Source organism: Columba livia, chromosome 2, assembly GCF_036013475.1.
Source record: "Columba livia isolate bColLiv1 breed racing homer chromosome 2, bColLiv1.pat.W.v2, whole genome shotgun sequence".
Lineage (NCBI taxonomy): Eukaryota > Metazoa > Chordata > Aves > Columbiformes > Columbidae > Columba > Columba livia.
The window spans coordinates 149,787,909-149,806,954 of NC_088603.1; the positions used below are offsets into that span (position 1 = coordinate 149,787,909).

Sequence of the window (19,046 nt, forward strand, 5' to 3'; positions counted from 1 at the left end):
CATTTTTGTGCTACTAGGCTGATTTTCAGTGCCTGTCATGTTAGTGTCCTCAGCATCTAGAACCAGTCACATCAGTAGCGATGGGCATCCACAGAAATTCATGGCAGTGTGGGGAAGAAGCATCGTTCCTTTCCAAAAGGAGAAAATCACAACAGGCAAAGATCATCTCAGGGAGGCAGAAGGGAGTAGATGAGAAAAGAGCCTTGTTCTGATGACTGTCTGGGAGTTTACTTGTGGTTATTTCTATATTTAAAAAGAAAAACCCACGAAGTTGTTGGCAAGCGCCTTAGCCCAGCTGTGTGTACGCTTGCGGTTCATTCAACCCTCACACGGTAAGCACGTGTAACCCGGCGCGGTTCCAGCAGCGGAGACGCTGCCCTGCCCAAGGCTGGGGCTGCAGGACCCGCCGGCCCCGGTTCCGCCGCAGCCGGAGCGGGTGTGTGGGCTGCGCGGGTCGCGGAGGGGCCGCGGGAGCTGCGCGGGAGGTTCGTCCCGCCGGCTCCCGCGGAGGGGGAAGAAAAAGAGCTGCCCGCCTTTGCCCCGTGTGAGGATCGAACTCACGACCTTCAGATTATGAGACTGACGCGCTACCTACTGCGCTAACGAGGCGGCTGTGTGAAGGCCTTCCAGGCCGCCTCTCGGCGCTGCCCGTCCCGCCTCCCGCCCCGGCCGCTGCCCGGCGGCCGCCTGAGCCCGACCCGTGTCCCGGCCCTTCCTCAGGCTGCTCTAGCGGGGTCCCTGCCGGAGGGCCCCGCAGTGGCCGCGTGGGGCCTCGGGGTGACCGTGTGGGACCCCGTAGTGACAGCCTGGGTGGCCTGCGTGGGGCCGTGCTGTGGGGATGAGGGTGACCGTGTGGGACAGCGGGTAAGCCTGTTGCGACCCGAGGTGGCAGCGCTGGCCCCGCCGGGCCACAGGGAGGCCCCGGCCGGCGCTGACAGGGCGCGATCCGGCACGTCAGGTTAATTGGGCGGCATCCTTTTCGGCGTTAATTGCGCAGAACAGGTCAGTGGACAATTAGTGACTTGCGGCCGCGTCCCGCGGCTGCGGGCGGATGTTGGGGGCGGGAGGACGGACGCGATCGCTCCCACAGTCACCGCACAGCCCGGGTGGGGGTTTTGTGCCCTCCGCGTCTGCGGGATTAAAATCCGAACCGTTTCACACCCTCGTCTCTTTTCATACATAGATGTTTGTGTCATCCTTATCTATAATTACTTTTTTTTTTACCTCCCATCTGACACGGACACAGCCCCCGAATGTGGGAAGCTGCCCTGGGCCTGTGTCACCCTGACGACACCCATGGCCGAGCGCCTTGGCCGGAGCGACAGGACCGTTTCCCCGCTCAGATGTGCCCTCAGCACCCGGACCAGGAGCCCAGACCCGTGTGTCCCCTTGGTCCTGCGCTCCCCATCGGCTCACGGATGCATCGCCGAACGAGGCGAGGGCAAACTCAGCCTGCGTGAGAAAACACGTGCCTCTGCATCCAAGCACGCACACAGGAATGCATGGCGAACCTCAGGCAGGCTGCCCTCCCGCCCCGCCTCTCCTCGCCCCTGCACAGTCATCCCAGCCGGCCCGGCTCCCCCCGGGCGCTGCCAGCCTGCCCCTGTGCTGCTAATGACACAGCAGCCCGGCTGCCACGGGGACAACGTGACTCCAGAAGCTGCTGCCTGGAAAAAAAAAACAACTACACAACAAAAAAAAAACAACCAGCAGCCCTAAGTGTGCACAATCAAGTGATGAGTGTTTGTATTTCTGATGCTTTGAGGCCAGCTCACAACCCTCCCTCCACATAATATTCAGGGTGGTTAGGAAGGGGTAGTTTTCTTTTAATAGGACGGCGTAGTCACAAAGCTTTAAAGAAATAAATGAGTAAATCGTCTATGGTAATAGCAACATGCTACGAACGGGGCACAGTGACGAAGTTGAAGTCTATTTTTAAGCCTGCCTGGCAGCATGTAGGTGCAGACGAGTCCGTGACCCTTTCTGCTGTTCTGAATCTATGGACATGGCCGATGTCCCTGTCCCAGTTCAACGTCAGAGTTGTTTTTGCTCCCCAATGAACACTATGCGAAGACAGAGAAGCCTCAAGCTGTTTTGAAGATTGTGCAACGATGCTTGGGAGCTTACCTGCTTCTGCTTGAGCGCTTCCCTCCCTCACAGTTCACAAGATGCGACAGGAAGAGAAATACAACCAAATCGGACAGCACTGGTAATTGGACTCGGATCCTTCGAAAGCCCTAGGGGTGAGGTGGGTGCCTCTCAGATAAGCAATCTAATCGGTTTTGCGCTTGTGTCCCATCTGGAAACAGATTGTTGCCGAAGTACACCGCCAGCTGAGAAGCAAGCTTCCTTCGGGGGTTTTTTTGAAGAAAATTGTACTAACAAAATCAAGGAGTGTGAATTTGCCTGAGGTAATAAGATCTCTTTATTTTTATTCATAGTTAATTCGTTTAGCTGAGGTGATTTCACACCGGAATGCAGGCTCCGAACAAGGACGGTTGCGCTCCCTGTGCCACCCATATGCATGGTGCCTGCTCGGCAGAGCGGCTGCTGCGACAAAGAGCCATGAGCCACTCCAGACACATGGGCAAGATCAGGAAAAGGCTGGAGGATATCAAGAACAAGTCCTCGAAGTCAACAAAAGCAGATTTCAGCCACAACGAAAGCGTAAGGTTGGCCACTGATGCCTTCCTGGATGGTGGGACAGCCTCTTACCTGGAAACTTTAAGCAAAGAGGGGGAGGTGGATTTCCTCTCCTCGGTGGAAGCTCAGTACATCAAGGATCACGCCAGGGAGTCTTATTATGCGCAGGAGTCCCTGGCTGGAGACGGGGCGGCTGCACCAAAGCAGAACGATGCCGGCTCACTCCCTTCAGGGACCTACTTCCCCACCATTTCTGACAGCAGCGAGCCAGCTCTGCACACATGGATTACAGCGGAGAAGCCCTATTTAAAGGAAAAATCCACCGCCACCGTGTATTTTCAAACAGAGAAGAACAACAACATTAGAGACATCATACGCCGGTACATCAACAAGTCCACTCAGGTACGGGGAGAGAGTTGCGCTCTGTTGTGTTCCTGCTCTTAAAAAGATCAGGTAAACACGGTGTTTGATCTGGGCCAGCCTGTTCTGTTGCACTGTGGCTTTGCTCTAGAAAGTCGCTGTAACAAGTCCGTGTTTGAAGACAGGCAGTGTTGTTTTGGGGTTTTTTTGTACTCACATCAACACCTTTTCATGTTAATGACTTTAAAAATAAATAAATAAAAGATATTTCCTCTCCTTTTAAACTCCTATTAAGCCAGTGGAGCAAATGTGCCATAAAAAGGGCAGCTGGGCTCTGTCCCTTCTGCATCACCAGCAGGATGGTTTGCTCTGTTCAGAACATTGCGTCAGTAATGAAAGTCAAGCTAAAGTGAGCTCTGAGCCATTAGCGATTGTTTTAGGGGATTTGTGGTGAAGGGGAGCTTGGAGAAGGGCACATGTCTGGTGTGCCAGCAGCTGTCTCCAGAGGAAGGAAATTATTGAGAGAAAAAAGACCTTTCATCCCTAATATGTTGCCAGTGTCGCTCTGTATAAACTCGAGAGGCCATCAGTGTTTCCACAGGGGAACGGTCAGGAACAAGCCCAGGCAGAGTTACAGACTTTTGCTTTATTGTTCTCCTGCTAGTGCTGGGTCTGGTAACCCTGAGTGTAACTGCAGAGGAGGAGAATCCCCGTTGGGCTACAAGTGCACAGCACATCAGGGGAATTATAGATCAGTCATTTTAAGTTGGCAGCATCAGAAAGATAGTATAGCAGAAGAAATGTCTCTGGAATAATAAAATAAGCATCAGGATCAGGTGAAGTATCAACCCAGGCCTATTTTCAGTCCCAAGAGGAGAAAACTTGTAGGGGAAGAAGTGGGAGATGTACTATAAATCCATGGTTCACATGACCTTCTTAACCATCTAATTTACATTACAAGAGGATGCTAGAGCAACACTTAAAATATAAATTGGGCAACTGCTTTTTGAGTGCAGTTTTTCAATGTCAGCATTTATTAATTAGGATCTGATAAGGATCTATCCTGGGCAGCCTTGTATTTGAGATCTCTGTAAACAACAGAATAAAGACTGTGTTTGTGGATGACATCAAGCTGCAAAGAACTGGAGAGCGGTACTCTGATCTTAACGTGTTTGTGGAATAGGCATGAATCATAAAATGAACTTTGGGCAAAAGAAGCAAGAAGTACTGCGAGTAGGAGAGGAAATTCAGGTGCAGAAATACAAATTGGGAACAGCTGGTGAATAAAGCAGAACTAGAGCGAGTGGTCTGGAGCTGTGGTGAGGCTAGATGTGGTGTTGTGCCGTTTAAAAAGCTGAGGTGAGCTAACAGTACATGCGGATATGAGATATTGGACATAATTGTACCACTTACCCAGCACTGGCAAGGCCCTTTCTGCAGCACCGTGGTTTGGCAGCAGAAGGAAGGTGTGGGATCCTCGCCACACCGTGATTAATTTGGCTTGCCCGAACAGGGTGCTGGCGGCGCTGGATGTGCTGGGTCTTGTGGGATTTCCTAGGCGGGGGGAAGGGAATCAACTCAGGTGTGGGCACAGGCTTTGGAGGAAGATTGAGTGCAAGCTGGAAGCAATTAGTAAGACAGATCTGCAGAGATACTGCAAAGTTTGTTTTGTTTGAAGGTGATAACCTGTGAGTGCGATTATCAAGGGTTCCCTTGCTAGTCAGTGGGGAAACAGGCACCTTCTGAATATATACCAGGTGTGAGCTGGGCTGAACTGCCCTGGGGAGATGACCCTTCCCATGGATGACAGCAGCTATCATCAAAGACCAGCGCCTTCACGAGGCCGTGTCCAGCGCTGATCATAGGGCTGCAGCGTGGAGGAGCTGGGTTTATACCACATTTACTGTTCCCTCAATCCATGCTGGCTGGGGGATGTGTAGTTAAGTAGCTGTTGGGGCTTTCATGCCCAGTCATGAGACTTTTACACACTGTCCTGCCAGTTGGGACTTGGGAAACCTGGATGTATGGTTAAAATGAGACAGTTTATAAATCATGATTAAAACAACAACAACAACAAAAGCTGGAGCTGTTGCAGTCTGTCACCCCAGCACCAATGGCAGAGTGAGGATTTAAAGCCAGGACCGTGCCAGCTGTAAGTCGTAACAGAGAAAGCGTCATCCAGCGATTCTTCCTAAATGCGTGTGACTTATGAAAGCTAGTCAGCCGTTTGGCAAGGGCTGCAGTCTCTTATTTAACTATGTCCTTATTATTCTCTGATTAGTGGTTCAATATATTTCCTAGTGCTGAGATCTCGCCTACAAATTCATAGGTAATCTTGTGTTTTATGATTAAAAGAGCTTAACTGAAGTGCGCATGTTGTGTGTTATATTGGCTTTATACAAGCAATAAAACGATGACACAATGTGTCTCAGCAATTTACTGATTCAGGCGCCGAGGGAGAAAATTAGAAGAAATATACACATATCTCCCAAGATTCCTGTTTGTTGTGGTGTTTTTTCTTTTAATAAACTACATTTCAGCAGCCTCACAGGCTACCTTAAGTTATGTAAACTAACTCTGCTGGCTCCTCTGTTTTTTTCGCCTAGGTGCTGGCTATCGTGATGGACGTGTTCACAGACACCGAGATTCTCTGTGACCTCCTGGAGGCAGCGAACAAGCGCATGGTGTTTGTCTACCTGTTGCTCGATCATGGCAATATAAACCTCTTCTCGGAGATGTGTGACAAGTTGCAAATTGCTGAGGATCTCTTCAAGGTACTGTGGCTCTGTGAAGCTCTTACGCTCAGGTTCGTCTGCCTAACTTTAGGCAGTCTGAGGTAGACGCATGGTGATGCTAGGGTCAGTCCACCTTGTAATTAAAAGGGAGCAAGAGATTTCCAGAGGTAGTGTTAGCACACTTAATTTCCCTCTGAAGATGCCTACATTTTTCCATGGATGTTATAGGAAGAATTTCCCTCTGAAGATGCCTACATTTTTCCATGGATGTTATAGGAAGTTAAGGCATTTCCATTAGGTCCTTAGATGAAACTAATCTGGGCCCTGAAGTCTTAAAACAGTCCTTAAGACCCCTAATAGACGTGTGTAACATAAGCGCTACAACTGCTTGTGTTTAACAGCTCTGCCGCAGCTGTGGTTTGGCAGCCATGGGTAGCGGGTGCACAAAACTATTTTGTGTGGCAATACCTTAGTAGTTTCTGATAAAACATGGTTTTAAAGCTCTATTTTAAAGATACTGCTCCAAATGTAGCTGGCTGTTAGCTTAGCCTGCCTTCACCTCTGCCAGAGGGAACTGACCTTAAAAATAACTTCCTAGGGACCATTTCAGTTGTTGCTTGAGATGCTGTAGGGCACCTGTGGCATCTTTGTGGAGGTGGCTGATACCACAGAGGCAACAGCCTTTGGGAACAGCAGCTGGACGGCGTGCAGGAGACTTGGGAGCATCTCACATGCACCAGACACCTGTGTTTCAACAGCTGAATTCCACCCCAAGCATACAAAGAAACTGAAATTAATAAAACATACTCATAACTTTTGCATGTGCTGTTTTTATAAGTAAGCTGCTACAATACATAGGGTTCGACAATGTGTGAGCCAAATCCTTGGTGCCACTAATTTACTAAGGCCTTGATTCTGCAAAGTGCACGTAGGGACAGCAGAGTCAGGTCTGGATGCCTGGCCTGCCTTGAATGCTCCTGCTGAGGTACAAGGACAGTGCAGAACATCGCATGGGCCGAGCCGACCTGCTCCTCCACTCACTCGTGTGCCTGCGTCTGATCCTGCAGGACGAGATTCGTCTGGGCTACCCTAGAGAGCAGCACGTGCGCCCTTGCAGGCCCAGCTGGACTGGAAGAGCAGAGGTTTTGCCCCACTGCATTGTGCCATAGCCAATGTAAAACGAGAGAGCTTACGCAGGTTTATATCCCCATTGAAATGAGTAACCCTGTGGCAGGTGAGAGAGCTTGGCTCAGCTTCCTCTAGCCTCAAACCTTCAAAAATAACATTGGAGAGTCCGCAAATGCATCATAGCAGACATTGGGGAAGTGAAGAGCTAAAGGCAGTGGGGGAAAAGGGCCTTTTCCTTCTGATTTTTAATTTTTAAATAATGTAATTGACTGTTATGTTTTTTTTCCTTTACAGAATATTTCAGTTCGCAGTGTTACTGGAGAGGTTTACTGTGCAAAATCAGGCAGGAAATTTTCAGGGCAAATACAAGAAAAATTTCTTATCTCTGACTGGAAATACGTGCTCTCTGGATCTTACAGGTGAGATAAGCCATTGCAGGTGCTCTGTTATGATTTTTAATATCACTTCACGAAAACAGTGCTACAGAAATTTTTGTAGGGGTGAGAAGTTTCTTTGAACAAAAAACCCTCATGTTTTCAAATAAATGCCATTTTTCAATAATCCATTTAAGTTGCTTTAAAGCTGATATTGGGTCTTTATGGAGTATTTAATTTAAATGTTCAGAAACTGATGTACACAACTTTGCCGGTGCAGCCCTGGAGCAGAACTAGAAGTATGTATAGCTTAATATTGTGCTTTCCTCATTGTTTGGGTCGTCAGATGATGTGATCATGAGACATGATACATTTCTATCTCCCTTGGGATCTCTTAATGTAGCATATGTCACTCAGCTTATCTGGGGATTTGTTCTCCATATGACAAGCTTAGTGATTAAAGGGAAAACAGAAATACTTCAGAGACTTCTGTTTTTGTCTTGTGTTTCATGAACAGGTAGGCAGTGTGTGTCTACACGACTGTTGTGCCTTCCCTATTTTTTCTTTCTGTTTTTTTTCTGTGAACTGAGTTTGTAATATGCTCTCCACTTTTATAATGCTGTAATTATTTCAGGTAGAGGATGCAGCATCACAATAACTGCATTTTTAATTCAGAATCACGATCCTCCAGTCAGGGAATTTCAGTAGACTCTGAACCTGCATCACATAAATGAAGTTTCTAAGCCTCATGGCTACATAGATAAGCTTCACAAATGACCAAAGTGTGTACTAGAAATCCAGGTACAAAAAGACAAGAGAAAAAAACTACAGAGGTAATTATTTAATTAAAAGGATAAGATTGTTTTTCTCAATCCCAGTTTATGATTTAGAAACTGAACCACCTCTAGTCCAATAAAAGCGTGCCACCAGGAACACTACTTAACTGCAGTGACAAACGCGAAGATGGGTACGTGGGGTTAGCATAGGCTGCCGGAGCTCAGCTGTTCACAGAGCCAAGTCAAGTGTTTATTCAGTTTCCAAATGAACCATCAGACAAAAATGAGTGAACACTTAGAGTGTTTTTTTTGTTGGCTTGTGGTTTTCTTGTTCTGTCAGGGTTTCTTTAATCCCTCACCAGAGACGTGTAGAAATGCAACAGCAAATTAATATAGAGTAGAAGTGAAGGATGTGTGGGAGGAGACAGAAGAAGATCTGTTTTCTTTAGCCAAGAAACTTCCTTTTGGCTTCTCAATCCTGAAAAAAAACAACCAGCCAACCCTCAGAGTCCTGTGCAGTCACTTCTGTCATTCTCTACTGCTGTCGCAATATCTTCTAACCTCAAGAGCCTTGTTAAACCATATAATCCCCTACCCAGCAAGCAAGCAGAGGGTGGTGAGGAACAACTCTGTGCAGTATTTAACTTCAGCATTCTCAGCACCAGTTTGCAGAGTCACAGGGGTTATAGCTGGCTGTCAGTACACGGCATTTCTGTAGGCTTGCTGCTCTCACTTTACTAATCTGAAGGTTTTCTGTTATCCCACAATCTTATCCACCCATCTCTGCAGGTAAAAACAAGAATGATATTGAGTAAAACAGACTCAAACTCTTCTGCAATCCATTTATTGGAAATCAAATGGGAATAGATCTTAAGACTGATACAAAAGATCTTGAAACCAGTACAACAGGACATTTCACCTGAGTGCTCTGCTCTGCATCACTTTGTAATAGCAGGAGGGGAGAGAGGCACTGACTGAGGAAATAAAATGGCCCTTCAGGCCATACGGCTTTGAAAGGGACCCTGACTCACTGTTCCTGCCCAAAGTGTTTGGGGGCAAAATATATGTGCCTAATGGACACCAAAGAGGACTGAAGCTGGTTACTAGTTAGAGGCAAAGGAACCACCACTGCATCTGTGGCATCTCCTGCTCTGGAGTGTTTTTAAAACCTAGTTTAAAAGCCATCGCTTGGGTCAGTGGGGATAAGCGTGGTCCTGCTGCATGGGGCAGACTGGAGCTGAGGAGCCTCTGAAGGCTGTTCAGCCATGTGCCTGCACAAGTGCAGGCATGAGCAAGTGGTTTAAGTTACAGTTTTCCTCTCATTTTTATTGCCAATGTCTATGGTGTGGGGTTCAGATGTAGTTTTTCTTTTTGCTGTGTCTGTGTTACTCTACTCTATCCCATGATAACTGATGTTATTCCTGTTAATTCGAAGTTAGATAGTGCATGAACTCAGTGCTCCTATAGAAGGCAAAATGAAAACAGCAGAAAGTGTAGACTGATCTGGTTGAAGATGTCCCTGCTCATTCCAGGGTATTGGACTAGATGACCTTTGAAGGTCCCTTCCAACCCAAACTATTCTATGATTCTATGACTGTGAGCCCCAGGGCCAGCAAAGTCCTCAGCTGCCACTCAAAAGCCACCAGCCTCTTCAGAGCCAGTATCTAGCACCGGGGTGCTTTGCCAGGAACACAGGTTCAGGTGGGGAAGGATTGTCCCACAGAGGTTATCCCACCTGCAGGCAACACTAAACCATAAACTAATTTAAACCTGAGCTCAGCTGAAAAAAAAACCCATTTCAGATTGAATGTGTGTGATGCTGCATGTTACTGTAGCGTTGTAAAGCCCAGGGGTGAGAGCTGCAGCTGCAGGGAGTACGCTCAGAAAAAGAGACAAGTCCAGTGCAAATAAAGATTGCACACGAGAGGTGGCTTTTGATTCAGATAATCATAAATGAGAGGGTGCAGGACAGGACATAGTGTTTGGGACAAAGCCCTGGAAAGATGGCTGAGAAGTATTTATTAATGACTGAATTTGTGCTGCAGCTTTGGCCCCAAGCAGTTGTTCTTTGTGCTTTGTCTTCTTTCTGATGAACTTCACTCTAAGAGGCCTGGTAGAAAAATGATCCTTTTGGGCAGATAGTGACAATCACAGATTTCTGAGCCTTTCTCAAAAGAGCTCTCAGAACTGTAAACTAAGGAACAAAACAGGGCCTAAAACCTAAACAACTAATTTCCTTTTAGGATGAAGCCAATGAAAACCTGTTAAGTCTTTATGTCAAGTTTTGCTTTGTTCTTCAGCACAGGGTGCAAATTGCTGTGACTCACTACATCAAGTCCACCAAAGCTTGTCTCACACAGATCACACAGATCTCACCTCTTTACAGCTGACCTGTTTGCCATCAGTCCATACGGAACCTTTGGGCTATTAATTTGATCCAGATTTCTCTGCTTACGAGGGTTAGAGATAAGATCAATGAGCCACAAAGAGTATCTGTCCGTCAGGTCTTCCACAAAGTTACATGTGGGAGTAAATTATCAAAATCAGGCCCAACAGTTTTTTCCTCCCAGTTTCTTGTGTGTGTTTTTTTAAAAGACATTTGTAAGTGTAATTAATTTTGATTTCTTTTTGAACCTTCTTTTATAAATTAGACATCTCTAACACATGAAATACAACCCTGTCACCATGCAGCCTCAGCCCCTTCATGAGTTTGTAACCTTCAGCATAGATATTCCAGACTAATTGTGTATATTTTTGTATTTGTTTCTCACTTATCATCTCCTTAACAGTTAGTTGAAGAACATGCAAAGGTTTAGAGCGTGCCTCCTAGTGAACGAAGGTGATGTTGAGCTGGCACAGCAGATGTTAACCACGCAGCGGAGAGTCAGCTTGTTGTGCTGCTGACCTTGGCTCCCAAGGTTTTGTCAGTATTTAGAATGAAGAAAGGGGCTGAGAAGTACCAGTATTCTAGTAACTTACTGTATATTTTCATGTCCAATCATAAAATGTATAGTATATATTGTAAGGTTGCCCGGTGGCATTGAACTAGTGATTTCTTCACTCCTCCCTTTGCTCCTGAAGCAACAGTATAAAACCACTGTGTGCCCCAAACCCAGCCCTCTTTAGTAAAGCCCCAAACACAGATGCAAATCATCTGTCTTTACTCCCTCAGTGTCAGCTCAGGCTGTCAGTCCCACGGAGTTTCACAGGAGCTGTGTCAAAACATGACAAGAACAAGATGTAAAGTGCACCAACCTACAGCTCTCAGCAGTCCTCGTGCTAATCCAGCGTAGCAAACAAAGTCACGCAGGAATAACTGGGGCAGAGTTTTGGTGCCATAGAATAACCTTGGGTTCAAATCCAGCGCTGTTCTGCATCCTCTGCTGCTCAGCCTGTGCCCCGGTCAGCTCAGGGAGTAATTGCATTTCATTCTCTCAGCTGTGCTCATTTTATTGATGCCGCTGCTGCTCAGACAAGGCAGCCCACACCGCGCAATAAACCTGGCTTGTGGTTTTGTAGAAAAGCACAAATTTCTGTTTGCCAAGTGAATTAGGGAAGCACATGAAAGAAAAATCATTTAAAAACTATGGGGTATCCTAAGGTGTGTTGCTGGACTACGAGAATGAAGACTGTTGTGGTGTTTCTCCCTTACTTGGTAGTAAAGTAGCATTTTTATTTTTGGAGAGGCTGTAGGAAATATTTATGATTTTATTTTCTTTGTAGTGAAGAAAATAGGCATTTGTCAGGTGTGGCAGTTTGTTTTGTGGGATGGGATGTGACAGGAAGGTTGGGTTTTTATGTGTTTCTCTTGACCAATGCAGAAGAAGTACAGCAAAATGAAAACAAAGCATGGTTATTTTTCACTACTCTTTCTCAGGTCAGTTTTGAGCGCGTGAGAGCTACCAACTGGCACAGCATTCTGCAGGGAAGCTACAACTGATGTGTGTGCAGACAAGACAGGCTAAGACCTTAATTTAATCATTGTGCATGAAAGAGGGGTACCCAAAATCGGGGTCTAAACTCATTTCTGTGGAGCAGACACCCAGATGGTGGGGTGGGTATTGTATCCGACATGCAGTCCTGCAGTGGGTCTGTAGCACTGCTCCCTTTAGGAGGTTGTATAACTTCACAAGGTTTCTTGAATGTTTTAGAGGCAGCTGTAATAACAAAGCTTGATCCAAGGCAAAGAGCAGTGATGTGAACTGACCTGAAATTCAACTGCGACACCATCTTCATTCTGTGTTTGGACAAGAAACTTCAGCAGTAAAACACATTTGCCTCTCACACCACGCCTGTGGGGATCTCCCGTTCCTCACGGCTGAGGTTATCGCTAACGCTCGCCTTGTCTCTCCATCCAGCTTCACGTGGTTATGTGGCCAGGTTCACCGCAACCTCCTCTCCAAGTTCACGGGTCAAGTCGTGGAGCTGTTTGACGAGGAGTTCCGACACCTTTACGCGCTGTCCAAGCCCGTGAGGGGACCGAAGTCTCCGCCGCGCACCATGCCCTTCCTGTTCCGCTGGGCGCCCCAGCGCAGCCTCCCCGACAGTGACGAGGGAAGCGCCAACACCCTGTCCGACCCCCTCAGCAGCCTCTCAGCCGGCAGCACCCACCAGACCAAGCAACCCCCAAGAACCCTCATGTTCAGCAGCAGCTTCACACCCCCATCACCTCTGCACAGAGTTAACTCCTTCCACGGCTTCGTCTCGTTCACTCCCCCACCACCACCAAAGGCCATCCAGAGCAACTACTACCAGCCACACTACGTGTCGGATAACTCCGCTGTTCTGTATAACAACATGAACGTTTACAGACCTATAAGACTTAGACAGGAGGAACCGAACAGGACAGGGTTAAGCTCGCCCTGGAGATGCCTCCACAAAGCTAACCTGTTTGCATAATAACCACCTTGTTTGGAATTGCAAGGGAACGCAGTGAGGACCTGTTTAGCAATCGCTTGCGTACTGATGAATATAGAAATTCTGTATAATACAAAATGAGGATGATTTCAAGCCTCTTGTTTGGTTTTGCTTCTTGTGGATGCTTCGTTTCCCTAATTAAAAAGACAAGCCTGCGAACATGTAGGCCTTGTGTGCATCACAATCCCAGGGAGAAGACACCTAAATAATGCAGCTCACCGTGCGACACTGCTGCTGCCTGTCACCTGCGCTTGGTAGCATATTTGTGCAGCAGTAGATTTCAGCGTTAACTGTTTTTCATATGGCCACACACTTAAAAGTGGGATCAGTCACAGTTTATCACTCTGTATTTTCTGCACTTGCATATAGAGACCGAGGGACATTTCCGTGCCAAATGGAGGCGATGCCAGCAGCAGCTGTCTACCCTGGTGCTGTCATCGCACTGTACTCTGGATTTAGGACTCCTTAGGGCTGACAGGGAGGCACGGGTTCTGCCGCCACACCGTCTTAGAGCTGACAGCATGGAGTGCGCAGCAAGGACATCTGCTCACAGGCCTTCTAGGAAGGGACCTGCTGACCATGACGGGGACCAAGACCAACAATTTGGGTTACGGAGACCATCCTGCCGGCACCGCACGCTCACTTCCACTCATTAGCACCAAGGGGGCATTCCAGCACATGTTGTTACAAACCTCCAATCCCACCAGCTCAGTTTTCCTCTTTGCGGAGCAGCTGTGTAGATTCAGACTGAAAAGTGAAGCTGAGTAAAGAAGCAAAGTCGTACCAGTCACACGCTTTCCCAGGAATGAGTCCCTTTTCATTTAATAGCACATGCATCTTAGAAATCCTCTCAGTGGTCATTTGATGGAACGTTAAGTTAGAGATAACGATACTTTATTTCGGAGTTCTTCGAGGTTTCCAATTTTTGAAGAGAAACTAGGTGTCCGTAGTGCTCATTGAATACGGGTACAGAGGGAGTTACGGAGGTTCAGCAGCTTGAACCAAAAGCAGAAAATCTTTCTGCCAAATAATCCATGGAAACAAAATAAGCTTCTGCAAGTGAAAGGCAAAAAATAGTAAGAAAATTCATGAAACAAAGGATTTCGAACCAAATCCCAAAATTACTAGATGCCTAACATCTATTGATTTATCAGTAGATACTACTTTTTACACCTGCTTTGTATCATCTTTCATCTCACTCCAACAGAAAACAGAAAGCTGAAAATATTTGCACATCTGGCCCATTCTGCCTGACCTCACCTGCTCAAAAGGGAGAGCAATTTCATTATTTAGTCTGCGGATGATGAAAATTGCACGCGGCAGCAAGATCTCAGGTGAGGAAAGTTTCTTGTCTTTGAAGAGCAGTCGTTTTGGAAGTGTACCGGTGAAGTTTACAGAACATTTTGAAAGGAACAGGATGGACACATCCTGCTCTAGTTTTGGTGTGCACGTTTTTACCTGCGATACCAAATTTTGGAGTTCAGAATAACAACAACCTATTGCATATAATTGTAAATTCTGTACATAGCAACATTTTTCGGATTCCTTGGGAAGAAGTGAAAGTTGATTTTCGTTCCTATGACAATTCTCCTTAATTATCTAAATATAGCAGCCATTCAAATAAAAGAGAAGACTTTAATTAAAATCCCATTGAGAATCATTTTGTTTCTTCATATTCTCTTGACTTGTGCCTCTTACTCTCTTCTCTTCCAAGAACTAAATGAGTTCCATGCAGTCAGAGCCCAGGTGAAGAGAAAACACATTTGTTTCTTCTGAAATCAGCAGAAACAGAACTAAATACAGGTGTCCCCCCAGACTAATTAAGATTTTTCTTAATTATTTGGTTCAGTTCCCTGGCCGTTGTGGCCCAACAGGGGTGGCACAGAGGGGGATACGGGCAGAAGTTTGTAGGCCACTAGCTCTGAAGCCGCTATTTCTTCAGGCCATGACCCATGAAATCCACAGAGGAGCTTTTCTCATCTCTGTGGGGTAAGGCAGTTTGCCTACGGAAGTTTTGGAGAACATGGCTAATGAAAAGTAGAGCAGGAACAAGCTAGTAACTCAGAACGAGCACTGTGAGTTGAGAAGAGCTGATTTCAGTCCCAGATCAGGGATACAGCTTGTGCTGGTTCAGACAACAGCTGAACTAGGACATCAAATGACTGGAATTTCAGTTTTGATGGAAAACTGTCTGCGTTTACAGTTTGAGCAATGAGTTGTGTCAAAAATCCTAACAGGCCCCACAGGTTGATTGCTCAGTGACGGGGGGGACGTGTTCACAAGTAGCTGTCAGGAAGGTCAGGCAGGACGCTGCCAGCCCTCGTCCATCTGCTGCACAGAAAGGGCTGGAATGAACGCTGCTCCCACACAACGCACCCTCAGCAAGTTTGCAGATGACACCAGGCTGAGTGGTGCAGTTGATTCACCTGAGGGAAGCGATGCCATCCAGAGGGACCCTTCTTACCAACACATTAAGTGGCTTCTGCTAAATTTACATCTCACTGCTTCCATGTCCCATTGCCCAATGCTCTCACCATGGTCTTTAGCAGCCCATTATGATTATGTCACCCCAGAGGCTTCTGGCTGGCAGGGGCTGTGACACACACACCCAGTGCCATGTTTCTTGGCCCAGGAGGTTATGAGGTTATTTCAGAAATGGGTCCTGTTGTCTTAGTATTTTTTTTCTGGGGTTGCCCAGAGAGGTGGTAGATGCCCCATCTCTGGAGACATTCAAGGCCAGGCTGGCCGGGGCTCTGAGCAACCTGATCTGGGTGAAGATGTCCCTGTTCGTTGCAGGGGGTTGGACTGGATGACCACTGAAGGTCTCTTCCAACCCAAACTGTTCTATGATATTCCACACCATATGACATCATGTTCAGCAATGGAAGCTTGGGGAAGATGAAGGAAGGGGAGATACTGGAAGTGATGGTGTCTTTCCAAGTAGCCATTACACGTGCTGGAGCCCGTCTTTCCTGGGGAGGGCCCTGAACCCCTGCCGGCTGGAGGGAAACACTGAATTAATTCTTTTTTTTTTTTGCTTTTTGCTTTGCTTGTGCATGTGGCTTTTGCTTTACCTATTAAAACATCTTTATCTCAACCACAAGTTTTCTCACTTTTACCCTTCCAGTTGTCTCCCTCATCCCAATGGGGTGGAGCGAGCGAGTGGCTGTGTGGGGCTCACTTGCAGACTGGGGTCAAACCACAACCCAGGCCACTGAATCCGCACAATGCAGTACACCTGGCCATCCCTTTCTTCTTCCAGGCCAAAGGCTGGGACCCTCTAGTCCTGTTCCTAGTTGGAGCTTTCACTGTCTGACCTTTTCAGTGCCAGACCAGAAGTCCCCTCACTGGGATCAAAGGACGTAATCTCAGTCCTGTGTCTGTGAGATCACTGATTGCCATCTTGTGTCTCTACAGCAGCTAAGCTGACAGGCTTCTCAGGTGGCCCCTTCTTAACAGCTGTCTTCCCTCTCAGTTTGCATACATGCGCTTCCAGCTCAGTGGTGGGTTCACCATCCCACTCCCTCATGTCCTGCCCCTGGTCAATGAGGAAGAACTGGAGTGTGCCATGTACCTGGGGCTCCCGTTCCCTCTGACCCTCGGAGTGTTCAAGGCCAGGTTGGATGGGGCTTTGACCAACCTGATCTAGTGCAAGATATCCCTGCCCATAGCAAGCTGGGGTTGGACTAGATCATCTTTGAAGATCCCTTCCAACCCAAGCCATTCTACAATTCTGTGATGCAGAAAACCGTATCAGTGTTGCTAGTTACAGCACTAACACGCTCCCTCACCACAAACCCAGAGGTGTACAAACACTCCATAGCAAGACGCAGTTAGATTGTGTTTGTACATGGCAATCACTTCAGAAGCATCAGAACCAGGGTCAGAGGGTCCCTCCCAAAGCGTCTGTAACATGAGCAAGAGTTAAAATAACAAAATGAAACCTCAGTAACTGTTAACAGGTTCTCACTTGCAGTCTGCGATACTAAAATTTGTGCGGCGTACTGGTGCATGTACTAATAACAATAATATCGTAAGAGCCAAAACGTGAAGAAATCTATTAGAGGCAGATGTAAAATTATGCAGCACGTAGAAGCAACGACGACGCATTCAAATGCAAGGCGGAGAGGCAAAGCCCCTCGTGAGATACAATCAGAAAACTGGAGTTGGAAGTGGCACGCCAGAAAAGGGAGGAGCAGGCCCAAAACAGAGGAACTGAAGTAGCTGAGATGAGAGGTAGCCAGGCACAAATGGGACAAAGGAATATTTCATAGCCCCAGAGCAATAAACACGGGTTATTTGGAGCAATAACTATGCGGCACATTCAGAACAACATTCATGTTGTTTTCTTCGCAGTAGTTAAAAACAACATTTTTGCTTTATCGTTACGTTCAACAAAATAACTGCCTGTTCTTAAAGAACTGCCACTTGCCTTCTGCTCCCAGGGCCAGCGGGGAGTTAACTGTTGTGTTGCCAGTCTAAGAGACAACCTCAAGTCAAATGATCTGTACACACACCAGGAAACTTCCAAATCACCCTGGCTAGCTGCTGTGTGTTCTGGACATCTCGCTCACAAAATCACATTGGGCAAGTATTTAATTTGCTGCCAAAACAGCTCCGAAGCGACCTCTGCTTTCTGAACCGTGGAGCCGAATCGATTGGTGAGTTCCCATTAAATATCTATACAGACCTGGTTCCACAAAAGTCGTGTTCTGGTGTCCTGCCTACTGAACCTCCTCCAGAGCTGTGGAGAAACAAATTACAGCCTTTGTATGTGGCTACTCAAGGACCTTAAGTTTACGAAGGAACCAGGAGAAGTCCGTGTCCCGGTTTTTGCTGACACGAAGCATTCCGTGTCTTTGCTGTAATACATCCTCTGCTCATGTCTGCATGGTAATTAATCTGCAGCGCGTTATGGACAGTCCCTACTGAAAACTTATGACAGCAGTTAGTCCTTCAGGCGGGGTTCGTGGTCATCCCAATATCATGCTCTACACATGCACACAAAAATTCCCACCTAGCGAAGCACAAGCGTGACTAAACCAAATATTCTGTAACACATAATGAGTGCGTGAATGCTTCCCCAAGTGTCCTTGCCAAGTCATCATCTTTCGTAACGAGCTGACCAGGATGTCATTTAATCACGTTAAGTCACCAAATGATCAAAGATAATTTGACATGGCTGAAGGCGATATTCCATTTTTCCGGAGAGATTGCACAGTCAACTTAGCAGAGAGCCAGACCATACCAAGGGTTAGTGTCAGGTTCCCTAACTAATACCTTAAAGCTTTAAAATTCACTTCAAAGTAGCAGAGAAAAGGTGTGTTCGCAAGTCGTGAATTACCATTCAACTGTGAGTTATTTAAGGTTTCAGCACTCTCTAATACTTCAGAAAGAAAACGTGGGAAAACATGAAGAAAAGGCACAGCAAATTATCTAAGAGATTCCTGGTTTTAAACTGTATCCTTTAAAGAACACTTTTACAGAAAACTACAAAGAATTTAAGTGTCTCAGTTTAAAAGACAGAGGAAGAGGACACCTTGTTTGCCTCAAATGTAAATTCTTCCAATCAAAAGAAACTACGGGGTAATCTCGGCCTTTTTCTGTGGAAACCCAAAGCACGTAGCACCGACGCTTCAGAAAGTAAAGCAAAGCGGTGTCATTATCAGCTGAAAGTGTAACACACGGAGCTGTGTGATGCAGAAACAGCGCTGCCAGTTTTCACAGCAAAGAGCATCTTCCTTGCAGGGTTTTACAAAGGATACGATCTGACTAAACACTCTTCAGTACATATAAACACCCTTGACAGCTCTTCTCCTCCCTCATCTAAGCACACTGAAGACTATAGTTAGCTCTACACCTGCAAAAACACGCTTCATTTTGAAGAAAGAAAATCTCTTTCCAGTTCTAAGCTAAGTATTTACCACTTAGATTTCTTTCCTAAAATGTATGGGATTATTCTTGTTGACAGTTTCTCACCGTAAATACATTTTAGATTTCTAGCTATCCAGCTCTGAACAGGAAATCACTATAACGTCCATTAATTAAGAAGTATTAAAAAATGAATTAAGAAAATGGCTAATTTCATGGCTCTAAATGCAACAACGTAGAAT

The 19,046-nt window shown here is 46.5% G+C and overlaps 1 protein-coding gene and 1 non-coding gene across 6 annotated transcripts; one reads left to right on the plus strand and one right to left on the minus strand.

Annotated features, from left to right (window-relative positions):
- Positions 1–536: 536 nt before the first annotated feature.
- TRNAM-CAU (transfer RNA methionine (anticodon CAU)) lies at positions 537–609 on the minus strand. The gene has a single exon. It is a non-coding gene; the product is annotated as a tRNA-Met (tRNA).
- A 107-nt stretch (positions 610–716) lies between these two features.
- Positions 717–14,578, plus strand: FAM83A (family with sequence similarity 83 member A). 5 transcript variants are annotated; one of them, XM_065054360.1, is made up of 6 exons: positions 717–1,002; positions 1,247–2,248; positions 2,442–3,045; positions 5,610–5,777; positions 7,161–7,285; positions 11,894–12,518. In XM_065054360.1, exons 3-6 carry the CDS (start codon positions 2,476–2,478, stop codon positions 11,910–11,912), a joined length of 882 nt encoding a protein of 293 aa, XP_064910432.1. In that variant the 5' UTR covers positions 717–1,002; positions 1,247–2,248; positions 2,442–2,475; the 3' UTR covers positions 11,913–12,518. The 5 variants fall into 5 exon arrangements, with proteins under 5 accessions (XP_064910432.1, XP_064910431.1, XP_021149957.1 ...); XM_065054359.1 differs by having other exon boundaries at positions 12,168–12,518; XM_021294282.2 differs by having other exon boundaries at positions 726–1,002; positions 12,375–14,578.
- Positions 14,579–19,046: the final 4,468 nt, after the last annotated feature.